The 14,420-nt window shown below is 42.0% G+C and overlaps 1 protein-coding gene across 1 annotated transcript; it reads left to right on the plus strand.

The window, feature by feature from the left end:
* The first annotated feature begins 1,847 nt into the window (after positions 1-1,847).
* On the plus strand, positions 1,848-7,523 carry LOC110534328 (C-type lectin domain family 4 member E). Its single transcript, XM_036989360.1, has 6 exons — positions 1,848-2,265; positions 2,958-3,028; positions 3,164-3,290; positions 5,898-6,022; positions 6,119-6,219; positions 6,564-7,523. The coding sequence occupies exons 1-6, from the start codon at positions 2,184-2,186 to the stop codon at positions 6,733-6,735; spliced, it is 678 nt and encodes a 225-aa protein (XP_036845255.1). The 5' UTR covers positions 1,848-2,183; the 3' UTR covers positions 6,736-7,523.
* The last annotated feature ends 6,897 nt before the right edge of the window (positions 7,524-14,420 follow it).

Raw genomic sequence — 14,420 nt, forward strand, 5'->3', positions numbered from 1 at the left:
CCTGTCACCAAGAAGTAACCCAAGGCTCAATCCTAGGCCCCACGTTCTTCTCAATTTACATCAACAACAATAGTTCAGGCAGTAGGAAGCTTTCTCATTCATTTATATGCAGTCTTATACCCAGCTGGCCCCTAACCCGGATTTTGTGCAACAAAGCTTTCTTAGTGTCCAACAGGCATTTTCTACCCTAAACCTTTTTCTGAACAACTCAAAAACAAAGGTCATGTGGTTTGGTAAGAGGAATGTCCCTTGTCCCACAGGTGTTATAACTACCTCTGAGGGTTTCGAGCATGGGAGTGCTTACAAGTACTTGGGAGTATTGCTAGACGGTGCACTGTCCTTCTCTCAGCACATATCAAAGCTGCAGGCTAAAGTTAAATCTAGACTTGGTTTCCACTATCGAAATTGCTCCTCTTTCACCCCAGCTGCCAAACTAACACTGATTCAGATGACCATCCTACCCATGCTAGATTACGGAGACATAATTTATAGATTGGCAGGTAAGGGTGCTCTCGAGTGGCTAGACGTTCTTTACCATTCAGCCATCAGATTTGCCACCAATGCTCCTTATTGGACACATCACTGCACTCTATACTCCTCTGTAAACTGGTCATCCCTGTATACCCGTCGCAAGACCCACTGATTGATGCTTATTTACAAAAACCCTCTTAGGCCTAACTCCCCCCTATCTGAGATATCTACTGCAGCCCTCATCCTCCACATACAACACCCGTTCTGCCAGTCACATTCTGTTAAAGGTCCCCAAAGCACACACATCCCTGGGTCGCTCCTCTTTTCAGTTCGCTGCAAAAAACACTCAAACTGGACAGTTTTATCTTAATCTCTTCATTCAAAGACTCAACCATGGACACTCTTACTGACAGTTGTTGCTGATTTGTGTGATGTATTGTTGTCTCTACCTTCTTGACCTTAGTGCTGTTGATGTGCCCAATAATGTCTGTACTATATTTTGTGCTGCTACCACGTCGTGTTGCAACAATGGTGTTGTTATGTTGTGTTGCTACCATGCTGTGTTGTCATGTGTTGCTGCCTTGCTATGTTATTGTCTTAGGTCTCTCTTTACATTGTGTTGTGTCTCTCTTGTTGTGATGTGTGTTTTGTCCTATATTTATATTGTATTTATTTTATTACCAGGCCCACGTCCCCGCACAAGGCATTTGCCTTTTGGTAGGCAGTCATTGCAAATTTGATTTTGTTCTTAGCTGACTTTCCTAGTTAAATAAAGGTTAAATAAAATAAATCCAAATATATAAAGAAGTGATCTTAATTGAAAGTTCTCACATCTGTTTACCTAATACATGGTCATGAGATTGGAACATGACAACTGACATATTTACAACTGACATAACTGACATAAACCATTATGCTATTGTTAAGTGGAAATAAAATATGTGAAGAATAAACGTGAACCTTGTGTCTGAAAACCACTTGTAGATCTTTTCATGTCCAATTATTAGCATACGTTTATCTCTTTAATAATAATAATCACAAAGGCACAGATGAATAAATAAAGGTACAATGTCATTAATCAAGGTCTACCAGCTTTCTGATTGAATGTGATTAGATAGTTAAAACAGTGTCTCCTCCAGTTGGTCACAGACAGAGGGCAGAACTGTACAGACAGGACACACATACTGTACAAGATGCATGCAGACACACGCAGGCCACACGCACACACACAATACACAAGTGAAGTTCCCTTTAAATCCTCTGAAGACATTTTCCACAGAAACTTCATAATATCTCTTCACACTGATTTCGCACAGAGACAGCGTTGTTACAAAATAAATGCCCCTAATTGGTCATCAGTGCGATAAAGAGTTTGAGCCATAACGTGCCCTCCGTTTGAAGGCTGCGGAAACAACCAACATTTCTCACAAAGTGATTGGCTGAAAGGTTGCACTTGTCACTATTTGTTGTCCTGCAGCTGTCATGTTCTATCACTCTGTTAGATGATCCTGTCAGGTCTATGTTCCTGCTTGAAGGTGTTTGGATACTCAACATTATATCAACTGCAGTGGACCAGAATCAGAGCTCAGAGAGGAACCAGGTGAAGTCACACATCAGAGCTACTACTAAACTACTTGTCAGTACAGTTAGAATCATACAGTAGATATTACCATTACAAGTCAGTTAGAAAGGTTATCAAACAGTTAGTTAAGATGGATGCCTACGTCAACAAAGAGGTTGTTGAAAACAAGAATGGAGCAATGAGGAGAGTGACGACTGAGACACATCCCTCAGGTAAGAACACAGAAAACTCTATCACACAAACACACAAGTTTGGGGCCACCCCCTCACCCCACAGATAGTAAATGAACATGTCATAATCCTGGCTTATTATGTTTTTTATTAAAAGGAAATTAGCGTTAAAACTGTTACATTTCTCTCAGCCTCATTGACAAAATGTGTAGAATAGCAGGAAATGTGCTCCCGAACAGCAACATTTTCTCTCTTTCCCATGGCAAATGAAAAGGCACCCCTGCCAGGTTGGGTGTGGGGGGCCTTGCTCAGACCTGCTCTACACCACTGACCCACGCACGCACGCACACACACACACACACACACTCACACACACACACACACACACACACACACACACACAACAAAGACAAACAAACACATGACTAAAAAACAGAAAAGTCCCAGTGGAAAAGTATATTTTTTTACAATGATTTTACCCTACATTTAAATTTGCATAGGCATGTATGTTTTCAGTGTATTCAGAGGCTCCGACATGTCATACTGATACAGTCAATTCCTGAGGACCCCAGGGAAGAGTAGCTGCTGCTATCGCAACAGCTAAAGGGGATCCTAATAAAATACATAAAATACCACAAGACAGCTGTGAGAAACGATCCTCTTGTAGCTGATCATGATGAAACTGCACTCTGCTGTGTGTCCGTGTGTTTTCACACCAGTGTGTATCTCCCCAGCACCTGACGGTTCAGGGAGAAGACTCTACGGGATGGTTGCTGTAAGCTTTGGGATGCTGTGTGTTCTACAAGTCACTCTCAACATCTCCCTGCGACTAGAATGTGAGTGGATTATTGTTAAATCATCATGTTATATCAGACTTTGACGACAAGATCTAAAATTCTGATGAATTTTGTTCTGTTTAACTAAGTTCCTCCTATGTTAGATATGTTTAAATGACTGGCAAACCACATCCAATATATTCTGTCCTCTTTTAGCAGACTGTCTGACTGAAGAGACAGACCAGCAACAGAGGGAGAAAGATGATCTTATGGGAACGTTTTCTAATCCGGGTGAGTTTACCTAACACTCGATCATAATATTAATTGTACATGTTCAATACGCACAGGGCCGTAGCAACATGAGGACATTGAGGTGCTGACCTCAGTAACTGTTTCTAATGAGAAACATGAATCAAATAGATTCTTGATCTGACTGAGTTCTAATCGCTTCTCTTTGCAAACGAGTGGAATCAAGACAAGTGGTTTGTTTGTTTAGTTTGCCAACGGATTTGCATCCTGGATTTGCCTTTTAAGCAGCACTTTCACCACTATCTCAAACGGCTAACTCCTCCCTCTCACAGCACTGGCCGAGGGCCTGAGACGTGAAACGACCTACCCCAGCTCGTAGTCCGCTCAAGTAGACACTAGAGACGCTGCTGACTGTGTTTCCGAGATGCCAGACAAAAGTACATTTTAAAACCGACCAGCATCTCCTGCCGTGTCTACAGACATCCCCAAACAAATACAAGTTGAATCTCTGAGAATGAGTACAAAACTATTAAATAGTCGCTTATTGATATGTCAGTCAGTCATGTTTTTCCGATTACCCTCCACAAACACAGTAACAGACAGAGTCACAATCACACAGGTATCCATAACATCAATGCGTTAGTCTTACAGTAAATACGTCACAAACTCATTGCTATAACACCATGTGAACGAATAGCAGAACTTCCACTCATTTGAAATAAATAAGCAATACATTAGTAGTAATCTGTCATCATGTCTGTAAGATTATGAAGCAGGGACTTTTATTGCAGTAATGTTGAAGGGCTCGGGGTAGTATAAGTAATGTATAAGTGCTCTGGGTAGTATAAGTCATGTTGAAGGGCTCTGGGTAGTACAAGTCATGTTGAAGGGCTCTGGGTAGTATAAGTAATGTTGACCGGCTCTGGGTAGTATGATTAATGCTGAAGGACTCTTGGTAGTATAGGTAATGTATAAGGGCTCTGGGTAGTATAAGTCATGTATAAGTGCTCTGGGTAGTATAAGTCATGTTGAATTGCTCTGGGTAGTATAAGTAACGTTTAAGGGCTCTGGGTAGTATAAGTCATGTTGACGGGCTCTGGGTAGTATAAATAATGTATAAGTGCTCTGGGTAGTATAAGTCATGTTGAAGGGCTCTGGGTAGTACAAGTCATGTTGAAGGGCTCTGGGTAGTATAAGTAATGTTGACCGGCTCTGGGTAGTATGATTAATGCTGAAGGACTCTTGGTAGTATAGGTAATGTATAAGGGCTCTGGGTAGTATAAGTCATGTATAAGTGCTCTGGGTAGTATAAGTAATGTTGAAGGGCTCTGGGTAGTATAAGTAATGTATAAGTGCTCTGGGTAGTATAAGTCATGTTGAATTGCTCTGGGTAGTATAAGTAACGTTTAAGGGCTCTGGGTAGTATAAGTCATGTTGACGGGCTCTGGGTAGTATAAGTAATGTATAAGTGCTCTGGGTAGTATACGTAATGTTGAAGGGCTCTGGGTAGTATAAGTAATGTATAAGTGCTCTGGGTAGTATAAGTAATGTTGAAGGGCTCTGGCTAGTATTACTTAGCCAGCTAGAAGGATGAAGTAAGATGGTAACGTTAAAAGGAGCCCACCTCAGCAGTATCACCAAATAGGCTACTAAGCTCTCATAATAACTTGCTTTACAAAGATTAGTCTACTGAGACAGACAGTGATGTGGCGCTCAGTGTTGAGGCTCATGAAGGTTGCAATGCATGCAGGAGGAAGCAGAGGAAACAGAGAGAGAGAGGAAGCAAGGCGGAGAGAGGTTAATACAGTGGTTCCAAAACTTAGGGTTGGGGTCCCCTGACTAAATCTGTATCAAAGAAGTTAGGAACTAAAAGAAAAGAAGATGTCTTTAAATATGAACATATTCACATGGCCTATCTTCCCCGTAGGCCTACATTTAAATGCACTCAAAATGCTAACAATGCAGGTGTAAAATAGTCCTACATTTCCTTTATATCACTGGTTGTTCTTCTTATCTCGATCACCACGGAGTTTATAGTTTACCTATTACACATATTTTTCAAACCACAACATCACTGATATTAATACAGAATCCTTAGTAATATTCAAATCATTCATGTGAATGTGATAACATGATCATCTGTGCGGAGCTTGATTAGTCATGCATGGAATTCAAATGTGAACGCAATGTCAGTTGAGAAAAGCCATATCTATGTAAAGAGATGATGAATTACGCATTTCAACAATACAACTGACTGAACAGTGTGACTCAGTGTGACTCATTTCTCATATTCATGTTCTCGTAGTCTCATTTCTCGTATAACATTACTGTTGTATAGCTATTAGGCTGTGTGTTTGTAGATCAACTGAGGTGAATGAACCTACAGCAGCCAAGGTGATAAAGGCTGGAGTCATTTTTGATTGTTTTGCTGTGCTCCAAATAGCATTTGAAAGTTTTTTTATTACATAGAAATGCAGTACTTTTTGGGAAGTTTCAAAACAATTAATCCCGCTGTTTTACGACCTCACTAAAATTCAATCCCTGGTTACGGCCCTGAACGCGTACTAACATTTTAAAAAAAATATTATTTCATTAATGAGTGAGGAATAATGAGATGCCAATGAATGTTTTAACTAACCTGTTCTGAAGGCTGGAACAAGTTTGAATCCTGTTGGTACTTCGTCTCTTCTGAGAGTAAAACCTGGAGTGAGAGCAGACAGGACTGTGTGGAGAGAGGAGCAGACCTGGTGATCGTAAACAGCAGAAAGAAACAGGTGAGAGAGTGGGGGGAGAGAGATAAATACATAGAGAGAGAGAGAGACATGATAAACATCTTTTGATCAGTATTCATTTATCTTTCTCAACAACAGAGATTTATCTTTGCCTTCAACAAGAGAGCCTGGATCGGTCTGACTGACAATGAGACTGAGGGGTCCTGGAAATGGGTAGATGGCACACCACTGATAACAAGGTGAGAGATTTGACCAGTTGTTATATGGAGACTTTGAAAACAAATGATATTGCTTCTGATCATCTTCATAAAAACACATGTTTCCCTTCATAGATGTCATTCAATGAGCTCTATAGATGAATCATAGAAACCAAGCATTATTTTCTTCAAGAAACTAAAAAGTAATTTTTTTGACACTATGTATATATATATATATATATATACACGTTCTTTACTTTCTGTTGGTGGCCCAAATCTGACAGCGTGTGGCTTTAAAGCTGAAGAAACACAGGTATTATGTATTTTATTTAGGATGATGTTTTACTGACAGTGTGACTGTCTGGTTCTCTGTGTTGTTAACATAGTTACTGGATAATCGACCAGCCTAATAATGGACGAAGTGTTTCAACCTTTCCGGGGGAGGACTGTGTTGAATTACAAAATGGACAAGACCAGCCTGAAAAGACATGGAATGATTTAAATTGTGCACAAAAACGTATCTGGATTTGTGAGTTGTGTAACAATAACTCACAGTAACAACTACCCATCCACCATCTCCCCTTTTCTATCTCTCTCTATGACTCTCTCTGACTCTCCCTCTGTCTCCATCCCTACTCATTTATGTTTTTTTCATTCTGAACATATAAATCAAATTCCCATTCCCATCCCATTTACAGTACTTCCTGGGATGCATTAGTAGCTTCCTGTCTTCAGTAGTTAAATGATGGACACATCAGACACAGACAATGATTGAGACACAACAACACTAAAAGTAAACAGCTGCATTAGAACAGATAGAAAGGACCAGTATGAGGTTGTTAAGTCAGTACAGTCGACTCCTGATAGGTGCACATCAGATAAGTGTGAGACCTGGGTTCAAATACAACTTGAAATCGTTCAAAAGCTTTGATCGTTTGCTTTAGCCTGCCTTCAGAGCCAGGTGGGTACTGGGGCTTTTCTGTAGCAACAGAAGTATTTTAAATCATTTCATATAGAGAGGCATTCTGGTAGTACTCCTTAGACACTGGATTCATTTATTAGGTCTCGTAGTCTCCGAATTCACAGACACCCAAATGTAAATTTTGAAATGGCCTATTGATTAACAAGACACACTGTTTATCTTATTATTTTGTGCTATAATTTGCAGTTTACCTTGGAACATATTATCATTAGAATTATTTTACATTGTTGTGTCTCAATGGGCCGCAAGGCTATAAATAGTATTTATGTGCAATGGTCAGGTCACTCTGAGGAAGATGTCAGCTTTATGTTGAAATGTCAGTCACCTGTTCGCATCCTGTACAATGTATTAAAGTGAGCAATAAGAAATCAATCTGTCTTGTTGTTGACTGCTCCAACTCCTTTTTACCTCGAATTTGTCCATTTGGAAGTTCTCCTTGGCAAGCTATTCTCATATTTTCATACAGTATTTCATCCCAGGTCTGGTAAGTCTACACTACCTACTCAGGAATCAGATGAATATGTTTAAAGGAAAATAACATGTCCCAACCTCAACCACCATGTTACTTTATCTTCCTCTTTTAACATTTCCCTTTCTACTGGGGACAACATATCAAAAACGTCTCAGAAATGGACACAAATCAGACACAGGGGCAGTGATAGGTTCAGAACCTGAGTAGACATTGCTGTATAGTATATAGTCAGAAAACACAATGCATTGTTGGAGATGTCTGATGCCGTTCATGACAAGCCAGATGTAACCAAGAAGGTCAAGTTTGACAGAAGTGAAGCTGAGGAGAGGATTGTGGACATCTACGTCAGTGCAGACACCGAGAGACCATGAGACCAGCACCAAGACAAAGAGGTAGAAGACACTTCTCCAAAGAACGGACCAGGAGGTCAACCTAACACACACACAATTTTTCTCTCTCTCACACACACAATGCAAAGAAAAACTATAAACACATTTTATAACACAGGGAAGAGACCCTTCATAAGTCTTGATGTGTTGTCCGACTGACTGGGATCATAGGTCCACTGTTGGTAAATGTTAGAATTCCTACACATTACCGGCCGTTCTGTTGTTCTCTGATTTAGTTATTGCAGATAACGGGTCTCTCAGAGCTTCTTAGTTTATAAGACCAACTCACTGTCACGGCCGTCGTCGGAATGACACCAAGGTGCAGCGTGGTCAGCGTACATTTTATTTTATTTAGAATAAAATGTCACCAACAAAACAAAGAAATACCAACACGCCCACAACGCTTATAAGGACCATGGTGCCCCTAACAAAGAACTTCCCACAATCACAACAGGGAAAAAAGGCTGCCTAAGTATGATTCCCAATCAGAGACAACGATAGACAGCTGTCCCTGATTGAGAACCATACCCGTCCAAACACAAAGAAATAGAACACATAGAAATCAGAACATAGAATGCCCACCTAAATCACACCCTGACCAAACCAAAATAGAGACATAAAAAGGCTCTCTAAGGTCAGGGTGTGACACTCACCAGCAGAAAGAGTCTTTTTAGTTTTTAAGACCAAATCACCTTCAGAAAGAGCCCTCTCCTTTCGGAAAAGCTGAAAACGACTCCATTTTGTTGATCCCTGCCTACAGACAGAAACTAAAACAAGAGGATCTCCCGTGCGGAGGTCTGTTCAACTCTGGTCCGACCAATCTGATTCCACACTCCAAGACTGCTTCCATCACGTGGACTGGGATATGTTTCGTAGTGCGTCAGACAACAACATTGACGAATACGCTGATTCGGTGAGCGAGTTCATTAGAACGTGCGTTGAAGATGTCGTTCCCATAGCAACGATTAAAACATTCCCAAACCAGAATCCGTGGATTGATGGCAGCATTCACGTGAAACTGAAAGCCCGAACCACTGCTTTTAATCAGGGCAAGGTGACCGGAAACATGACCGAATACAAACAGTGTAACTACTCCCTCCGCAAGGCAATCAAACAAGCTAAGCGTCAGTATAGAGACAAAGTAGAATCGCAATTCAACGGCTCAGACACAAGAGGTATGTGGCAGGGTCTACAGTCAATCACGGATTACAAAAAGAAAACCAGCCCCGTCACGGACCAGGATGTCTTGCTCCCAGGCAGACTAAATAACTTTTTTGCCCGCTTTGAGGACAATACAGTGCCACTGACACGGAACACAACTAAAACATGCGGACTCTCCTTCACTGCAGCCGACGTGAGGAAAACATTTAAACGTGTCAACCCTCGCAAGGCTGCAGGCCCAGACGGCATCCCCAGCCGCGCCCTCAGAGCATGCGCAGACCAGCTGGCTGGTGTGTTTACGGACATATTCAATCAATCCCTATCCCAGTCTGTTGTTCCCACATGCTTCAAGAGGGCCACCATTGTTCCTATTCCTAAATAAGCTAAGGTAATTGAGCTAAACCACTATCGCCCCGTAGCACTCACTTCCGTCATCATGAAGTGCTTTGAGAGACTAGTCAAGGACCATATCACCTCTACCCTACCTGACACCCTAGACCCACTCCAATTTGCTTACCGCCCAAATAGGTCCACAGACGATGCAATCTCAACCACACTGCACACTGCCCTAACCCATCTGGACAAGAGGAATACCTATGTGAGAATGCTGTTCATCGACTACAGCTCGGCATTTAACACCATAGTGCCCTCCAAGCTCGTCATCAAGCTCGAGACCCTGGGTCTCGACCCCGCCCTGTGCAACTGGGTACTGGACTTCCTGACGGGCCGCCCCCAGGTGGTGAGGGTAGGCAACAACATTTCCACCCTGCTGATCCTCAACACTGGGGCCCCACAAGGGTGCGTTCTCCCTCTCCTGTACTCCCTGTTCACCCACGACTGTGTGGCCACGCACGCCTCCAACTCAATCATCAAGTTTGCGGACGACACAACAGTGGTAGGCTTGATTACCAACAATGACGAGACGGCCTACAGGGAGGAGGTGAGGGCCCTCGGAGTGTGGTGTCAGGAAAATAACCTCACACTCAACGTCAACAAAACTAAGGAGATGATTGTGGACTTCAGGAAACAGCAGAGGGAACACCCTCCTATCCACATCGATGGAACAGTAGTGGAGAGGGTAGTAAGTTTTAAGTTCCTCGGGGTACACATCACAGACAAACTGAATTGGTCCACTCACACAGACAGCATTGTGAAGAAGGCGCAGCAGCGCCTCTTCAACCTCAGGAGGCTGAAGAAATTCGGCTTGTCACCAAAAGCACTCACAAACTTCTACAGATGCACAATCGAGAGCATCCTGTCGGGCTGTATCACCGCCTGGTACGGCAACTGCTCCGCCCACAACCGTAAGGCTCTCCAGTGGGTAGCGAGGTCTGCCCAATGCATCACCCGGGGGCAAACTACCTGCCCTCCAGGATACCTACACCACCCGATGTCACAGGAAGACTATGAAGATCATCAAGAACAACAACCATCCGAGCCACTGCCTGTTCACCCCGATATCATCTAGAAGGAGAGGTCAGTACAGGTGCATCAAAGCAGGGACCGAGAGACTGAAAAACAGCTTCTATCTCAAGGCCATCAGACTGTTAAACAGCCTCCACTAACATTGAGTGGCTGCTGCCAACACACTGACTCAACTCCAGCCACTTTAATAATGGGAATTTATGGGAAATGATGTAAAATATATCACAAGCCACTTTATTAAACAATGCTACCTAATATAATGTTTACATACCCTACATTATTCATCTCATATGTATATTTATATATTGTACTCTATATCATCTACTGCATCTTTATGTAATACATGTATCACTAGCCACTTTAACTATGCCACTTTGTTTACATACTCATCTCATATGTATATACTGCACTCAATGCCATCTACTGTATCTTGCCTATGCCGCTCTGTACCATCACTCATTCATATATCTTTATGTACATATTCTTTATCCCCTTACACTTGTGTGTATAAGGTAGTAGTTTTGGAATTGTTAGCTAGATTACTTGTTGGTTATTACTGCATTGTCGGAACTAGAAGCACAAGCATTTCGCTACACTCGCATTAACATCGGCTAACCATGTGTATGTGACAAATAAAATTTGATGATTTGATTTCTTAGTTTTAAGACAAACTCATCTGCAGAAAGAGTCTTCTTAGTTTACAAGACCAACTCACCTGCAGAAAGAGACCAAATACAGACCAGTTACAAAACCCTGACTGAAGACAGAGGCCAGTTTTAGAAAGAGACAGACCAGTTACAGACAAGCTACAACACTCTGAATGAAGAGAGAGACCAGCTACAGATCAGTCACTAGTTACTGAGGAGAAAGAAAAGCGACAGTGGGAGAGAAGTGAACCTTGGACCTTGAACCATCTTTTTTAATATTTTCTGTGGTATTGTTAACAAACACGCCCCCATAAAGAAAATGAGAATTAAAAACAGGTTAATCCACAGGATCGACCATGATTGTGCGTAGTTACGACACCTCAAGAATTGCATTTGACGAAAGGCTTGGCACACGCATACTCAAGCTGACTGGCTCTCGTTCAAGCAAATGAGAAATAAGTGCACTCAGGCTATCCGGAAGGCCAAAGTTAGTTACTTTAAGGAGCAGCTCTCTCTCTGTGGGTCTAACCCCAAGAAACAGTTAAAAAAGTAGCGAATAAACCCTCCTCCTCACAGCTGCCCATGTCCCTTAATGTTGATGATGTGGATGTTACTGACAAGAAGAACATGGCTGAGCTCTTTAATCACCACTTCATTAAGTCAGGATTCCTATTTGACTCAGCCATACCTCCTTGTCCGTCCAACATTTCCTCATCTCCCACCCCTTCTAATGCGACTATCCACGATGCTTCTCCCTATTTTTCCACTGCCCCGCTACAAAGTTTCTCCCTGCAGGCAGTCACCGAGTCCAAGGTGCTAAAGGCACTTTTTAAACTTCACCCCCAAAAAACATCTGGGTCAGATGGTTTAGACCCTTTCTTCTTTAAGGTTGCTGCCCCTATCGTCACCAAGCCTTTATCCAGGCTTTTTAACCTCTCTCCTCTCTGGGGAGGTTCCCATTGCTTGGAAGGCAGCCACGGAACATCCTTTATTTAAAGGGGAGATAAAACGGATCCTAACTGTCCTCAATGATGTCACCATTGCCCTTGATTTTAAACAATATTGTGCTGCTATTTATATTGACTTGGCCAAAGCTTTTGATACGGTAGACCATTCCATTCTTGTCGGCCGGCTAAGGAGTATCGGTGTCTCTGAGGGGTCTTTGGCCCGGTTTGCTAACTACTCCTCTCAAAGAGTGCAGTGTTTAAAGTTAGAACATTTGCTGTCTCAGCCACAGCCTGTCACCAAGAAGTAACCCAAGGCTCAATCCTAGGCCCCACGTTCTTCTCAATTTACATCAACAACAATAGTTCAGGCAGTAGGAAGCTTTCTCATTCATTTATATGCAGACGATACAGTCGTATACCCAGCTGGCCCCTAACCCGGATTTTGTGCAACAAAGCTTTCTTAGTGTCCAACAGGCATTTTCTACCCTTAACCTTTTTCTGAACAACTCTAAAACAAAGGTCATGTGGTTTGGTAAGAGGAATGTCCCTTGTCCCACAGGTGAGGGTTTCGAGCATGGGAGTGCTTACAAGTACTTGGGAGTATTGCTAGACGGTGCACTGTCCTTCTCTCAGCACATATCAAAGCTGCAGGCTAAAGTTAAATCTAGACTTGGTTTCCACTATCGAAATTGCTCCTCTTTCACCCCAGCTGCCAAACTAACACTGATTCAGATGACCATCCTACCCATGCTAGATTACGGAGACATAATTTATAGATTGGCAGGTAAGGGTGCTCTCGAGTGGCTAGACGTTCTTTACCATTCAGCCATCAGATTTGCCACCAATGCTCCTTATTGGACACATCACTGCACTCTATACTCCTCTGTAAACTGGTCATCCCTGTATACCCGTCGCAAGACCCACTGATTGATGCTTATTTACAAAAACCCTCTTAGGCCTAACTCCCCCCTATCTGAGATATCTACTGCAGCCCTCATCCTCCACATACAACACCCGTTCTGCCAGTCACATTCTGTTAAAGGTCCCCAAAGCACACACATCCCTGGGTCGCTCCTCTTTTCAGTTCGCTGCAAAAAACACTCAAACTGGACAGTTTTATCTTAATCTCTTCATTCAAAGACTCAACCATGGACACTCTTACTGACAGTTGTTGCTGATTTGTGTGATGTATTGTTGTCTCTACCTTCTTGACCTTTGTGCTGTTGATGTGCACAATAATGTCTGTACTATATTTTGTGCTGCTACCACGTCGTGTTGCAACAATGGTGTTGTTATGTTGTGTTGCTACCATGCTGTGTTGTCATGTGTTGCTGCCTTGCTATGTTATTGTCTTAGGTCTCTCTTTACATTGTGTTGTGTCTCTCTTGTTGTGATGTGTGTTTTGTCCTATATTTATATTGTATTTATTTTATTACCAGGCCCACGTCCCCGCACAAGGCATTTGCCTTTTGGTAGGCAGTCATTGCAAATTTGATTTTGTTCTTAGCTGACTTTCCTAGTTAAATAAAGGTTAAATAAAATAAATCCAAATATATAAAGAAGTGATCTTAATTGAAAGTTCTCACATCTGTTTACCTAATACATGGTCATGAGATCAACAATTGGAACATGACAACTGACATATTTACAACTGACATAACTGACATAAACCATTATGCTATTGTTAAGTGGAAATAAAATATGTGAAGAATAAACGTGAACCTTGTGTCTGAAAACCACTTGTAGATCTTTTCATGTCCAATTATTAGCATACGTTTATCTCTTTAATAATAATAATCACAAAGGCACAGATGAATAAATAAAGGTACAATGTCATTAATCAAGGTCTACCAGCTTTCTGATTGAATGTGATTAGATAGTTAAAACAGTGTCTCCTCCAGTTGGTCACAGACAGAGGGCAGAACTGTACAGACAGGACACACATACTGTACAAGATGCATGCAGACACACGCAGGCCACACGCACACACACAATACACAAGTGAAGTTCCCTTTAAATCCTCTGAAGACATTTTCCACAGAAACTTCATAATATCTCTTCACACTGATTTCGCACAGAGACAGCGTTGTTACAAAATAAATGCCCCTAATTGGTCATCAGTGCGATAAAGAGTTTGAGCCATAACGTGCCCTCCGTTTGAAGGCTGCGGAAACAACCAACATTTCTCACAAAGTGATTGGCTGAAAGGTTGTACTTGTC

Source organism: Oncorhynchus mykiss, chromosome 10 (genome assembly GCF_013265735.2).
Source record: "Oncorhynchus mykiss isolate Arlee chromosome 10, USDA_OmykA_1.1, whole genome shotgun sequence".
In the NCBI taxonomy this organism is placed as follows: domain Eukaryota; kingdom Metazoa; phylum Chordata; class Actinopteri; order Salmoniformes; family Salmonidae; genus Oncorhynchus; species Oncorhynchus mykiss.

What these genes read in the sequence shown, in the direction of transcription:
- LOC110534328 (XM_036989360.1), top strand. Translation starts at nt 2,184, where the DNA reads ATGGATGCCTACGTCAACAAAGAGGTTGTTGAAAACAAGAATGGAGCA. An exon ending in GACTGAGACACATCCCTCAG is followed by an intron (nt 2,266 to 2,957) that starts GTAAGAACACAG and finishes GTATCTCCCCAG; the next exon opens with CACCTGACGGTTCAGGGAGA. An exon ending in TAAACAGCAGAAAGAAACAG is followed by an intron (nt 6,023 to 6,118) that starts GTGAGAGAGTGG and finishes TCTCAACAACAG; the next exon opens with AGATTTATCTTTGCCTTCAA.